The 16,144-nt window shown below is 35.0% G+C and overlaps 1 protein-coding gene across 2 annotated transcripts in view; it reads right to left on the bottom strand.

Annotated features, from left to right (window-relative positions):
- ADAM32 (ADAM metallopeptidase domain 32) overlaps positions 1 to 16,144 on the bottom strand; it is a 164,095-nt gene that overhangs the window by 110,588 nt on the left and 37,363 nt on the right. For both annotated transcript variants that reach the window (XR_010939495.1, XM_067721529.1), the window contains exons 6-9: positions 15,582 to 15,759; positions 7,004 to 7,072; positions 3,701 to 3,772; positions 3,101 to 3,267 (exon numbers count right to left, since the gene is read on the bottom strand). Coding sequence is in view for 1 of the 2 variants with exons in the window: in XM_067721529.1 (XP_067577630.1) it covers positions 3,101 to 3,267; positions 3,701 to 3,772; positions 7,004 to 7,072; positions 15,582 to 15,759 (486 nt within the window). In the remaining variant the exon portion in view is untranslated. The remainder of the gene's footprint in view (positions 1 to 3,100; positions 3,268 to 3,700; positions 3,773 to 7,003; positions 7,073 to 15,581; positions 15,760 to 16,144) is intronic.

Genomic DNA, 16,144 nt, shown 5'->3' on the forward strand with positions numbered 1-16,144 from the left:
CTCATAAAAGCAGAGAGTTGAATAGTGGTTGCCAGGGGTTGGGAGATGGAGGAAATGGGGAGATGGTCAAAGATACAAGGTTTCAGTTATGTAGGCTGAATAAGTCCTGGAGTTCTAATGTACAGCATGATGATTATAGTTAATAATACTGCATTGTATATGTGAAATTTGCTAGAGAAGATCTTAAGATTTCTCACCACACACCAAAGAATGTTAACTATGTAAGGTGGTGTATATGCTAATTAGCTTATGATTTCACAATGTATACATATATCAAATATCACATTGTACTCCTTAAATATGTATAATTTTTATTTGTCAATTACACCTCAATAAAGCTGTAAATGAATAAAACTAATAAAAGCAAATATAGGGAAACTGAGGCAGAGAGCATCAATTGCCCTAGGTGACAGGGCTGAAGTTAAATGCAGGCAGTTGGCCTCCAGAGTTTAAATTTGAATCACTATGCAATATTATCTCAATAAACATTTGTTGAATAAAGGACAGATTGTAAACGGTTAAAAAATTAAGCTTGCTATGTTCATTGTTCCTACTGTAGGGCCTAAACCAGATTATAAATTTCTGGAGTACAAATTTCTGGAGTACAAAGACCAGAAAATAATAGATAATTACTGTTATTTATCGTAATTTTATAGTATTTATTCTAGGACATTACTCATATGCAAAATATGTTGATGCATTAAAATAACATCAAGGGATCAAGAAGGGGTATTATTCAAGTTCAAGGAGACTGACTGTACCATAATTTCTACATTTCTAATGGGATAAATGCTCTCACCAATTTCACTTATTACTATATCAAATTTCAACATCCTATTAAAAGGATAATACATCATGTCAAAATTGAGATTTATTCTAGGAATGCAAGATGGTTCAAGATTAGGAAATATATCACTATAATTATTTCTATTGAATGCCAGTAAGAGTATCTTATGTCATCCCTATAAAAGCTGAAAGATTATTTTTCGTTCTTTTTTTTAAGATTTTTTTGATGTGGACCATTTTTAAAGTCTTTATTGAATTCGTTAAAATATTGCTTCTGTTTTATGTTTTGGTGTTTTGGCCCTGAGGCATGTGGGATCTTAGCTCCCCGACCAGGGATCAAACCCACAACCCCTGCATTGGAAGGAGAAGTATTAATCACTGGACTGCCAGGGAAGTCCCTGAAAGATTATTTTTCAAATTGTTGGTATAGTATGAATCTATGAATATTGCCCTACTATTATTCAAATTCTAAAACATGCCTGTGCACACACACAGAGCCAAACCTACATTTTAGCCCCCAAAGCTAAAAAGTATTACTCAATGAGGTAACATTCCCTAAAGAATAAAACAGACATGACCCATGTTACCATTATTACTACTACTAGTTTAAACTGTATTAAACTAGCCAAAGCAATAAGAACAGAGAAAGAAACTGAAAATATAAAATTAAATAGCAAGAGATAAAACTACCTGTATTTGCAGATGGTATAATTATATGAGTGAAAAAACCAATGTAATAGACTTAAGAATGATTAAAAACAAAGAAATTTAGTAAGGCAATAGGATATAAAATCAATATGAAATTAAGGTAATCTTACAAACAAAAACAATATATATTTAGCAGATAGAAGACACATTTACAACAGCAACCAGAAAGACAATATACCTAAGAAAAGTTATCAATAAATGTATAAAACCTATGAGAAATTAACTTCTGAATGACCAAAAACTGGAAAGACAAAATGTGAGATGTGAAGACTAAACAGTTCTCTATAGCTCAATTTATAAATTTAACAGTCTTAAAAAATAGGAGCTAGACAGGTTGATTCTAAAATTTCCATGGAAAATAAATTTAAAACTTCCCTCACACCCATGAAGTGGGAAGGCCTTTCTAATTATGACTCAAACTCTAGAAACCATCAAATAAAAACCTCATGAATCCTGCCTTAAAAATAAAAGTATTTTGTATGGCAGTTAAAAAACACACACACACAAGAAGCCAAGTCAAAAGACAAATTAAGAAAGAAAACTACTTCTCATTGCAAGGCAAAGAAATTTATCTTTTATCTATATCTGTGTTGAAATTGATATCTAAATGCATCTATCCCTATCTATCTAGATATCTAGCTATCTACCATCAGGCTCATGAAAAAGAAATGAAAATTAAAACTATACCAATATATCATTTCTCAGGTACCAAAGGTGAAGAAAAACTTGACCATACACTTTGGTGGCTAGACTGTGGGGAAACAGACCCTTCTCATACGTTATTGATAAGTGTGCAAAGCACTAAAATCAGTGCCAAAATCTGGTATTAGCTATCAAAATTAAAATTATACTACCTAGAAATATTACTCCTGGGAATCTGCCTTGTAGATACACATGCACATATATAAATGACACACATAAGGTTTTTTTCACTGTAAGATTTTTTAAAATAATAAAATATTGGAATCAAGCCAAGTACCAATTATTAAAGAACTAGTTAAATAAACTACACACAACTTTTAGACCCTATTATAAACTGGAAATATTGATATTATCATGCCAACTTAAAAATATGTATATGCAGATTTATTGAAAGACATGCTGATCATAATTGCTGGTAAATTTTATATGAATAAAATTATAAGTATACAGTTATAATTGATTGTTTAGAAAACTAACATTTAAAAATAATGCAGAAAATTCAGTAGGATAAAATATTTTAACCTACTTTACCAAGGCTTTGATCAAAACTCATAACAAAGATATAAACTTCACAAGATAAATGCCATCTCTTTATGTAATGATTAAGATTATGGGCTCTGGAGTTACAAACTGTGGATTCAAAACCTAGACACACCATCAAGAGTCCTTAGTTGGTTTAACTTCCTGAAATATCAATCTCCTCAATAGTAAATGTTGATAAGCACGGAAATAAATTTTAGCAATCTTCTTTTATTGTCTGACAACCAGAAAGACAGCATGAGGTCTGACTGAGTGCATGATAATCAAAGTATGAATAGTCAGAAATGAACAACAATTCCCTAATTTAAGCTACATCAATATCACAAATCTTTGATTTCTAAGAAGACTGAAACATTATACTTACATGAATAGATATGCAATATCATGAGGTCTTAGGGTAAGATAAGACTTTTTCCATTCTAAAAATGCATGCAATAATTCATCTGCCTCACCAACAGTAGAGATCTTATTTTTATCTGACCACAATTCCAAAGATGACAGCACAATAGTAATTTTAAATGGCGTAAACATCTAAAAACAGAAGAGATAAATACATGAAAAAAATAATTTTTATGTTACTTTATAATAACCAAGAAATTAATTCAATCTTTTGACAAATCCACCCTCAATTTATATGGATAACTTTATTCAGAAATGCCACGTCAGCTGCGGAGCAACTCAGTCCATGCGCCACAACTACTGAAGCCTGCGCGCCTAGAGCCCATGCTCCGCAACAAGAGAAGCCACTGCAATGAGAAGCCCGCGCACCGCAACGAAGAGTAGCCCCCACTCACCACAACTAGAGAAAGCCCGCGCACAGCAACAAAGACCCAACGCAGCCAAAAATAAATAAATAAAATAAATAAATTTTTTAAAAAAAGAAATGCCATGTCAAGGCAATGCAAATTATAATTTCAAAACTAGTATGAATTTTCCTAACTAGTATGAAAAGGAAAATACTTACCGAATTTACAAGGCCAATAATTTCGATGACTTTATTTGTTACCATCATGCTATCAGAGCCCAGGTAATCATACTGAAAAACAGAATTAATTTAAAATTTAAATATCATTTGTTATGTAATATGTTTGAGATTTACTCTCCATCTACTCTCTCAGGTTGAGGCTGCTTTGGGGTTAGAACACTTCAAAATAAGGCAGTAACAATTAAAATAGGAATATAAATTGGATCACTCACACATGCTAGTATGTAACATTGTATAGCCACTCTGAAAGATAGCTTGGCAACTTCTTTCAAAACAAATAATGGACCTAGAAGTTGCACTCCTGGACATTTATCCTAAAGAAGTAAAAACTGGTGCTCAGAAAAACCCATACATGAGTGGAAACAACTCCTAAGTCATTCAGTCATTCAAAGATTAAACAAACTGTGGTACATTCATAACACGGAATACGATTCAGTAATAAAAAGTAACTGAACTGCTGATATATGAAACAGCCTGGGTAAACCTCATGAAAATTATGCTAAGTATAAACAAATCTCAAAAGGATACATACTATATGATAACATTTATGCAATATTCCTGAAATCACAGATGGAGAATAGATGAGTGATTACCAGAGGTCGAGAAGTGAGGAAGTGGGGAGAGATGTGTGTGACTCCAAAGGGATAACACAGAGAGTCTTGTGATGGTACTTGTTCAGTGTATTGGTCGTGGTGGTGGTAGTTATGAACGGCTACATATGTGATACTACCACATAAAACCACACACACATACATACACACAAATGAGTGTATATATAATGGCTGAAATCTGAATCAGCTCTGAAGAATGTGTCAATGTTAAATTCCTTATCTATAAAAAAACTCTCTAAAGTACATTATCCCTTGGATATTACACAGGACCCTCAAGTTAAACATATCCAAAACTACACTCATTATCCTCCCTCAAAAATATGCTCCCACTTAGATTTCTACTTCTTTAGTGAATGCTATTATCATTTATGACCTCCCACATTCATTATACTATATGTTCAGTGACAGCAAAACTTTTTCTGTTTTGTTCACTGCTCTATCCTCAATAAATAGAACAGTAACTGGCATCTAGGTGATGCTTAATATATTATTAAATGAATGAATAAATCAAGTCAATTTACAAGTTCTTCTAATTCACCCTCATTAGTAACATTTAAAATTGTCCTTTCCTGTCTATTCCTAACACTATTAATTTGTAAAACTTCACCTTGATTACTGGAATAGTCTCTTAAATGCTTTATCTTACTCCAATTTTTACATCAGCATTCCTGTCCCTATGCTATTGCAGAAATGATTCTAAATGTAAATATGAACACATCATTACCCTGCTTAAAATCTTTCATTGACTCTCTATTACCTTTAGGATAAAATCCAAATATCATGTCAATTCTTCAATTCATCTCTTTCCCTTTCCCTTCTTCAACACTGTATATTAATCATACTAAACTTCTTAAAATGATCTGAAAAGAACAATCTCTCATATTTATGCACCCTTGCAAAGAAAGGTTTCGCACTGAGTCTTCCCTGGCCCCATCCTCCCCCCATTGCCCAAACCAACCAAGCCAGAACCCAGCCTGCAACCATCTCCTTTACCAGGTTCTCACACTCCAATTCCCCTGCCCTAATCATCCAAGGGCAAGGTACCAAAAATTGTGAAACAACCTCTATTCTCCCGAACCCACTGCAATTTTTCAAGTTAGCCAATGCTAAACCTGTTTACCTTGTTTTGCTGTTCCTTCCCACAGAAATCACAATAAAGGCTCCTGCCGTGTTTTCCTATTGCTCCCTCTGTCTCCTGACCTACTGTGGTGCTTCTCCATGTGGCATGATGTGGTATGCCCTTTCCTCCTGGGAACTGTGAATAACAAACTAACTTTCCAATAGTAATCATCTCCTGATCTGTTGGCATCAGCATACCTGAATAATAATAAAACCTACATGTTAAAACACCTACTTACACGCTCTTACAATACCTCAGGTTACAGCTGTGTGTCTCCATGTCTTTCTCTATTAATGTACTGTGTTTTCATAGTACCATAATCTTCCCTCAATCTGGCACTGAATTCACTAGGCTACAACTGTGGATTTAAAATTTGTGAAGTGATTGAAGACATCACTATTCTTCTTTATATGCCCAATATCTAGTAACACAGATGTCATACTGGCTCAATGTTTGTTTTATTAAAGAATACATAAACATAAATATTTGTAAGAACATAAAAAAGAGATGTTTAATGAGCATTATATGGCTGACAAACCTGGCAATTTGGACAAGACGCTTTTAAAACAACTCTCAAAATTTGTAACGTAATCCTGAAACAAAATAATTTTCATAAACCCAAATATTCCCTGGAAATCTAGTCATCTTTACTAGAAATATCTCAACTTTCTCTTAAATGTTCCGTTTGCCCTTTTCCCTAATACTCTAATAAGTCAAGTATTTTAATATCCTTCTCCAAATATCTCCTGTCTCTGACCCTCAACTCTGGCTTCCTGACAAGCTCTACAATCCTATGAATAGAAAGGGAAATTCACATTCTCTGTAGTATTCCATAGATGTGACAATCAAATACTTATCTTCAAAACAAAACCTGGAAAGTATACTTTATCCCTGTTTTCTGAAATCTTTGAAATATAGGAGAAATAAAACCACACCCAACTGAGTACAAACTGAGTTATCACCTCAAGGGTCTGAAGTTCAGAGATCCTCAAATTGTTTATGGGAATAAGGAATCTAGAGGTGCCTTTAGACTAGACTCAATCAGACTTGAGTCAACAGACTCAAACAGTTGCACCATTAAAAACCACTAAAAAAATCTTGACATTTTAATGTAAGCAGTTATCATAAGTAGTTATACTATCATCATTGCTGTGCCAATAAATATCTTATAGAGAAAAAGATTCTCTAGACTACATGCTGCTCTTCAAGTACCCTAAAACAAGAATTAAAGCTTAGAGAATTTCACTTTAAAAAATCACCGTTAAAAATTTTTGTGGATTGAGAAAGGCCCTAAAGATGTGAAGTACCAGCAAAAAAAAAAAAAAAATCATTTTGTTATGCAGGTTTGTTATGTAAAGATTTCAAATAAAACATTTCTGATAGAACTAATGTAATTTTGAATATTCGATTCTTCAAATAGAAGACGTCTTCACTGTTCTCTAGGAGTGACATGGAAGTAAGAAGATTGGAATCTTTAAGTTCCTTTCTAGTTAGGGATAATCATACATTCATATCAAATATTCAAAAGCAAAGAAAAAGCAAAACACATACCAAAACTTTGTCCACCACGATATGCATTTCTAGATAAAGAGGAATTAAATCTGGAACAGCTGATTCTGGCTAGAAAGAAAGAATAGCAGTATTTAAAAACTTTCACAAATTGTTTATTCTGAACTTTTAAAATATTTTTCCACCTTTACTGAGTCATAGTTGAAATATATATATATACTTAAGCTATAAGACTTGATGCTTTGATATACACACACAATGTGAAATAACTGCCACATTCAAGCTAATTAACATATCCACTCTCACACAGTTACCATTTTCTTTTATCTTGTGTGTGTGTACTCCATAAGTTTTTTATGGAGTAGTTAGGGTGTTCTATATATAATATCATGTCATCTGCAAGTAGTGACAGTTTTACTTCTTCCTTTCAATTTGAATGCATGTCATTTCGTTTTATTACCCAATTACTGTGGTGAGAACTTCCAATTCTTTGTTGAATAAAAGTGGCGAAAGTAGGCATCCTTGACATGTTCCTGATCTTATAGGAAATGCTTTCAGCTTTTCACCGTTGAGTACAATGTTAGCTGTGGGCATGCCATATATGGTCTTTATTATGTTGAAGTATGTTCCCTCTGTATCCACTTTGTTGAGTTTTTATTATACATGGATGCTGAATGTTTTCAAACGCTTTTTCTGCATCTATTTAGATGATCATGATTTTTATCCTTCATTTTGTTAATGTGGTATATCACATTGATTGATTTGCTGATGTTGAACCATTTTTTCATCCTTGCAATAAACCCCACTTCAGCATGGTGTATGATTCTTTTAATGTTTTTTTTCCTTTTAATGTTTTAATGTTGAATTTGGTTTGCTATTATCTTTTTAAAGATTTTTGCATCTATGTGCATCAGGGATATTAGCCAGTAATTTTCTTTTCTTTTCTTTTCTTTTTTGTGGTATCTTTGTCTGGGGTTTGGTATCAGGGTATGCTGGCCTTGTAAAATGAATTTGGAAGTGTTCCCCCTTCATCTATTCTTTGGAAAAGGAGTTTGAGGATTGGTATTAATTATTCTTTAAATGTTTGGTACAATTCACCAGTGAATTGTATAAGTCTGGTCTTGGACTTTTGTTTGTTAGCATATTTTTGACTACTGATTAAATCCGCTTACCAGTAATTGGTCTATTCAGATTATCTATTTCACCATAATTCAGTCTTTGTAGGTTAGGTGTTTCTAGAAATTTATCCATTTCTTCTGGGTTGCCTAATTTTTTTAAATTGAAGTATAGTTGATTGACAATGTTGTGTTACTTTTAGGTGTACAGCAAAGTGATTCATATACATATATATATATATTTAATATATATGACATATAATATATATGTATTCCTTTTCAGAATTCTTTTCCCTTATAGGTTATTACAAAATATTGAGTATAGTTCCCTGTGCTATATAGTAGGTTCTTGTTGGTTATCTATTTCATATATTGTTGTATATATATGTTAACCCCAAGCTCCCAAGTTTTCCCTCCCCAGGTTGCCTAATTTGTTAACATATAATTCTTCCTAGTAGTCTATATTTCTGTGGGATCAGTTGTAACAGCTCCTTCATTTTTTATTTTATGATTTCTCTTTTTCTCTGGGTGAGCCTAGCTAAAGGTTTGTCAATTTTATTTTTTCAAAGAACCAGCTCTCAGCTGCACTGACCTTGTTTAATGTCCTTTTGGAATCTGTTTCATTTATTTCTGCCCTACATTTGTTATGTCCTCCCTTCTGCTAATCCTGGGTTTCATTTGTTCTTTTTCTAGTTCCTTGAGGTATAAAGTTAGGTTATTAGTGACTTTTCTTGTTTCTTGAGGTAGGCCATTTATCGCTAAGAACTTCCATCGTAGAACTACTTTTGCTGCATCCCACAAATTTTTGGTATATGCTATTTCCAATTTCTTTTGTCTCAAGGTATTTTTAAAAATTTCTCCTTTGATTTTTCTTTGGCCCATTTGTTGTTCAGTAGCATACTGTTTAAACTTCACATATTTGTGAATTATCCAGATTTCTTCACGTAAATAATTTCCAGTTTCATACCATTGTGGTTAGTAAACATGCTTCGTATGTTATCAATCCTCTTAAATTTATTAAGATTGTTTTGTGGCCTAACATGATCTCTCATGGAAAATGTTCCATGAGAACTTCAGAAGAATGTGTATTCTGTTGCTTTTACATGGAGTATTCTGTATATATCTGTTAAGTCCATCATTCCAATGTGTCATTTAAGGCCAATGTTTCCTTATTGATTTTCTGTCTGGATGATCTATCCATTGATTTAAGTGGGATATTAAAATTCCCTACTATTATTATATTGCTGTCTATTTCTCCCTTTAGGTCAGTTAATATTTGCTTTATATATTTAGGTTTTCCTATGTTGGGTACATAAATACTTACAAATGTTATATCTTCTTGTTAAATTGACCCCTATATCATTATGTGACACCCATCCATGTCTCTTATTACAATCTTTTTTTTTTTTACACCTATTTTGTCTGATATAATTATAGCTACTCCAGCTTTCTTTTGGTTTCCATTAGCTTGGAAATCTTTTTCCATCACTTCACTCTCAGTCTCTGTGTGTCCTTATATCAAAAGTCTCTTGTATGTAGCATACAGATGGGTCTTATTTTTTTAATCCACATAGCCACTCTATGTCTGTTGACTGGAGAACTCAGTCAATTTACATTTAAAGTAATTACTGATAGGTAGAGAAATGAGAGAACTCAAATAAAATTTAAAAGTAATTATTGCCATTTTATTAATTGTTTACTGGCTGTTTGTTTCTTCTTCTCCTGCTCTCTTCCTTTGTGGTTTCATGATTTTCTTTAGTAATATATTACTTTCTTTTTATTGTTTGTGTATTTACTATAGGTTTTTGCTATTTGTAAGCCATGAAGCTTACAAATAACTTATATATGTCTATTGTAAGTTGACAACAACTTAAGTTTTTTGAAAAAGCTCAACATTTTTACTCCCTGCCACATTTTATGTTTTTATGTCATATTTTATCTCTTTTATCTTGTGTATACCTTAACTAATTATTATAATCACAGTTATTACTATTTTTACTACTTTCGTCTTTTAACCTTCATAGTAGCTTTGTAACTGATTAATCCACTCCCTTTGCTATATATTTATCTTTCTGGTGAGTGTTATTATTTCATGTTTTCTTGGAAAAATTTAATGTGAGTTCCAGTTCAAGATGGCAAAACATGAAGATCCTGAAATCAACTCCTCCCAAAGACCTATTGAGTCTACAACTACATACAGAACAATTTCCTCTTTTAAAAAACCTAAAGTCTGGCTCAGTGGTAACTATACATCAGGAAAATGAGAAGAAAAGCATGGTGAATCAGGTAGGATGTACTGAGACACACTCTTACCGTAAATGCCACCCTCAGTGCTATGACCCACAACCTGGAGAAAATTCTAAACCTGGAGCTTCTGTCTGAGGAGTGAAGGGTTTGAACCTCACATTGGGCACCACAACTTTTAGGACCTGCACCTGAGAGACAAGCCCCCAAAATATGGAACTTTGGAAACCAATGGGGCTTGAGTCCCCAGACTCACAAGATTGTGTCATTCTGGGAACCAGGTCAACAAGGGCCCAGGCACTTGGACTTACCTTCTGTAGGGCCCAGCTCAGAGGGAGCTAGTCATGCCCAGACTTAAAGTAAAGGAAATTCCCTTGCTTATATTAAGGTGTCAGCCTGAGAGGCAGGCATCTAATTAGCACACACATCCAGTGATGAAGACCTGCAGGTACCATCTTCGTGCTTTCCCTTGTCCATGCTCCAGAGCACTATATCTCCCAGAAGAGAGCTTTTACATGCATCCGGTGCACCGATCGTTGCAGCTGACTCCCTGGGGACATTACTTGACTGCCTGACTCTGGAAGCCAAAGGAGCTTGCATTCCTAATCCCATGGGATTGTAATGATCATAAAGGAGCTCATACCCCTGTTAGGCACTCCAATCTTTATGGCAGCTACCCAGGAATACCTCTACATCACCTGGCTCTGGCAGCCAGTGGGGCTTATACTTGTGGGTCCCATAGGACAGTAGCTAACAGAGAAAGAGTTCTTAAACAGCTACCAGGCCCCAGCCAGCAAGAGGCAAAAGATCCAAGACCTCAGTCTTTCTGTTACAGAGGCCTATTAGCTAATCATCATGGCTGCAGCCTGAGAGGCAGACTTCTAATTAAACACACATCTATGGGCTAAGTGTCATGCTTTCCAGATACCTCAGAGGGTGAGTGCTATTTTCAAGAACTCCCTCTGCTACCCTCCAGAGATCCAGTTTTTCCTGCAAGGGAATTTTACATGCAATTGATGCCCTAGTTTTTAAAACAAGTGCCCCAGTTTTTGCAGCTACCACCTAGGGAATGCTCCTTCAATGCCTGGCTCTGGTGGCTAGGGGGCTTGCATTTATGAGACCCACAGGACTTGAAGCAATTGAAAAGATGGTTCTTGGCAAGCTGCCACCTCAATACATAAGGCAAATGCTAACAGCCATAAAAAGGGAAATAGACAGTAATACAATCATAGTAGGGGACTTTAACACCCCACTTTCACCAATGGACAGATCGTCCAAAATGAAAATAAATAAGGAAACACAAGCTTTAAATGATACATTAAACAAGATGGACTTAATTGATATTTATAGGACATTCTACCCCAAAACAACAGAATACCCTTTCTTCTCAAGTGCTCATGGAACATTTTCCACGATAGATCATATCCTGGGTCACAAATCAAGCTTTGGGAAATTTAAGAAAATTGAAATCATATCAACTATCTTTTCCAACCACAATGCTATAAGATGAGATATCAATTACAGGGAAAAATCTGTAAAAAATACAAACAGATGGAGGCTAAACAATACACTACTAAATAACCAAGAGATCACTGAGGAAATCAAAAAATACCTAGAACCAAATGACAATGAAGACACGATGACCCAAAACCTATGGAATGCAGCAAAAGCAGTTCTAAGAGGGAAGTTTATAGCAATACAATCCTACCTCAAGAAACAAGAAACATCTCAAATAAACGACTAAACCTTACATCTAAATCAATTAGAGAACGAAGAACAAAAAAAACCTAAAGTTAGCAGAAGGAAAGAAATCATAAAGATCAGATCAGAAATAAACGAAAAAGAAATGAAGGAAACAATAGCAAAGGTCAATAAAACTAAAAGCTGGTTCTTTGAGAAGATAAACAAAATTGATACACCATTGGCCAGACTCATCAAGAAAAAAAGAGAAAAACTCAAATCAATAGAACTAGAAATGAAAAAGGAGAAGTAAAAACTGACACTGCAGAAATACAAAGGATCATGAAGATTACTACAAGCAACTATATGCCGATAAAATGGACAACCTGGAGAAAATGGACAAATATTTAAAAAGCACAACCTTCTGAGACTGAACCAGGAAGAAATAGAAAATATAAACAGACCAATCACAAGCACTGAAATTGAGACTGTGATTAAAAATCTTCCAACAAACAAAAGCCCAGGACTAGATAGCTTCACAGGCGAATTCTATCAAACATTTAGAGAAGAGCTAACACCTATCCTTCTCAAACTCTTCCAAAATATAGCAGAGGGAGGAACACTCCCAAACTCATTCTACGAGGCCACCATCACCCTGATACCAAAACCAGACAAAGATGTCACAAAGAAAGAAAACTACAGGCCAATATCACTGAGGAACATAGATGCAAAAATCCTCAACAAAATACTAGCAAACAGAACCCAACAGAACATTAAAAGGATCATATACCATGATCAAGTGGGGTTTATCCCAGGAATGCAAGGACACTTCAATATACGCAAATCAATCAATGTGATAAACCATATTAACAAATTGAAGGAGTCAAACTATACAATCATCTCAATAGATGCAGAAAAAGCTTTCGACAAAATTCAACACCCATTTATGATAAAAACCCTCCAGAAAGTAGGCATACAGGGAACTTACCTCCACATAGTAAAGGCCATATATGACAAACCCACAGCCAACATCGTTCTCAATGGTGAAAAATTGAAACCATTTCCTCTAAGATCAGGAACAAGACAAGGTTGCCCACTCTCACCACTATTATTCAACACAGTTTTGGAAGTTTTAGCCACAGCAATCAGAGACGAAAAAGAAATAAAAGGAATCCAAGTTGGAAAAGAAGAAGTAAAGCTGTCACTGTTTGCAGATGACATGATACTATACGTAGAGAATCCTAAAGATACTACCAGAAAACTACTAGAGCTGATCAATGAATTTGGTAATGTAGCGGGATACAAAATCAATGCACAGAATTCTCTTGCATTCCTATACACTGGTGATGAAAAATCTGAAAGAGAAATTAAGGAAACATTACCATTTAGCATTGCAACAAAAATAATAAAATATCTAGGAATAAACCTACCTAAGGAGACAAAAGACCTGTATGCAGAAAACTATAAGAGACTGTTGAAAGAAATTAAAGATGATACCAACAGATGGACAGATATACCATGTTCTTGGATTGGAAGAATCAACACTGTGAAAATGACTATACTATACAAAGTAATCTACAGATTCAATGCAATCCCTATCAAACTAGCAATGGCATTTTTCACAGAACTAGAACTAAAAACTTCACAATTTGTATGGAAAGACAAAAGACCCCGAATAGCCAAAGTAGTCTTGAGAAAGAAAAATGGAGCTAGAGGAATCACGCTCCCTGACTTCAGACTATACTACAAAGCTACAGTAATCAAGATAGTATGGTACTAGCACAAAAACAGAAATACAGATCAATGAAACAGGATAGAAAGTCCAGAGATAAACTCACGCACATATGGTCACCTTATTTTTGATAAAGGAGGCAAGAATATATAATGGAGAAAAGACAGCCCCTTCAATAAGTGGTGCTGGGGGCTTCCCTGGTGGCGCAGTGGTTGAGAGTCCGCCTGCTGATGCAGGGGACGCAGGTTCGTGCCCTGGTCCAGGAGGATCCCACATGCCGCGGAGCGGCTGGGCCTGTGAGCCATGGCCCCTGAGCCTGTGCGTCCGGAGCCTGTGCTCCGCAACGGGAGAGGCCACAACAGTGAGAGGCCCGCGTACCACAAAAAAAAAAAAAGTGGTGCTGGGAAAAACGGACAGCTCCAGGTAAAAGAATGACATTAGAACACTCCGTAACACCATACACAAAAATAAACTCAAAATTGATTAAAGACCTAAATGCAAGGCCAGACACTATAAAACTCTTAGAGGAAAACATAGGCAGAACAATCTATGACATAAATCACAGCAAGATCCTTTTTGACCCACCTCCAAGAGGAATGGAAATAAAAACAAAACTAAACAAATGGGACCTAATGAAACTTAAAAGCTTTTGCACAGCAAAGTAAACCATAAACAAGATGAAAAGACAACCCTCAGAATGGGAGAAAATATTTGCAAATGAAGCAACTGCCAAAGATTAATCTCCAAAATTTACCAGCGGCTCATGCAGCTCAATATCAAAAAAAACGAACAACCCAATCCAAAAATGGGCAGAAGACCTAAATAGACATTTCTCCAAAGAAGATATACAGATTGTCAACAAACACATGAAAGGATGCTCAACATCACTGATCATTAGAGAAACGCAAATCAAAACTACAATGAGGTATATCACCTAACACCAGTCAGAATGGCCATCATCAAAAAATCTACAAACAATAAACGCTGGAGAGGGTGTGGAGAAAAGGGAACCCTCTTGCACTGTTAGTGGGAGTGTAAATTGATACAGCCACTATGGAGAACACTATGGAGGTTCCTTTAAAAACTAAAAACAGAACTACCATACAATCCAGCAATCCCACTACTGGGCATATACCCTGAGAAAACCATAATTCAAAAAGACTCATGTACCACAATGTTCATTGCAGCTCTATTTACAATAGCCAGGACATGGAGGCAACCTAAGTGTCCATCAACAGATTACTGGATAAAGAAGATATGGCACATATATACAATGGAATATTACTCAGCCAGAAAAAGAAACGAATTTGAGTTATTTGTAGTGAGGTGGATGGACTTAGAGTCTGTCATACAGAGTGAAGTAAGTCAGAAAGATAAAAACAAATACTGTATGCTAACACATATATATGGAATCTAAAGAAAAAAAAAGGTTCTGAAGAACCTAAGGGCAGGACAGGAATAAAGATGCAGATGTAGAGAATGGACTTGAGGATGTGGGGAGGGGAAAGGGTAAGCTGGGACAAAGTGAGAAAGTGGCACGGACATATATGCACTCCCTGATGTAAAATAGATAGCTAGTGGGAAGCAGCCACATAGCACAGGGAGATCAGCTCGGTGCTTTGTGACCAACTAGAGGGGTGGGATATGGAGTGTGGGAGGGAGACGCAAGAGGGAGGAGATATGGGGATATATGTATACATATAGCTGATTCACTTTGTTATGCAGCAGAAACTAACACACCATTGTGAAAAAATTATACTCCAATAAAGATGTTAAAAAATAAATTAAATTAATAAGTAAATAAAAGCAATAACTGCCTTGAAAGAGTAATAAAGCATACATAACTCACTTTTTCACTTATAAAAATATTATAGTCCATTGGGTTTTGTTCTGTGTCTTGGTTATTTTCAGTAAGAACTGCAAATTCATTGTTTTCATTTCCTAATTTATAAAGAAGATGCTGAAATTCAACTGCAGATTCCAGAGGCTCAATTCCATAAGAAAAATTTTCAAACTGCAATATTCCTCTGTAAAATTAAGGTTAAAAATTTAAGTGCTTTTAATTAATTCTATATCATAAAACTCTGACAGAATTCCTTAAAAAAGGAGGAGGAGGAGGAGAAGGAGGGGGAGGAGGAGAGTGAGAAGAAAGATACAGAATGTTTTTGAGCTCAGTATTTTGACCCAAACTCTTTATGTTTTGGAGATGACTCTGAAGAGATAAAAAAAGGTCTTCCCCAATCCAAAAAAGTAACTTTCCATTTAATTTACTTTATAGTTATAAACGCAGCACAAATTATGTAATCAGTTGCTAGCAAGTACACAGCATTACTGTGATCAAGTCATTCTCCTGTTCCCGAAGTCAGTAATTTAATGAAAGCAATAGCAAATAGAAATCTGTATAAATTTCTT

The sequence above is a fragment of the Pseudorca crassidens genome, chromosome 21, assembly GCF_039906515.1.
Source record: "Pseudorca crassidens isolate mPseCra1 chromosome 21, mPseCra1.hap1, whole genome shotgun sequence".
NCBI lineage: Eukaryota > Metazoa > Chordata > Mammalia > Artiodactyla > Delphinidae > Pseudorca > Pseudorca crassidens.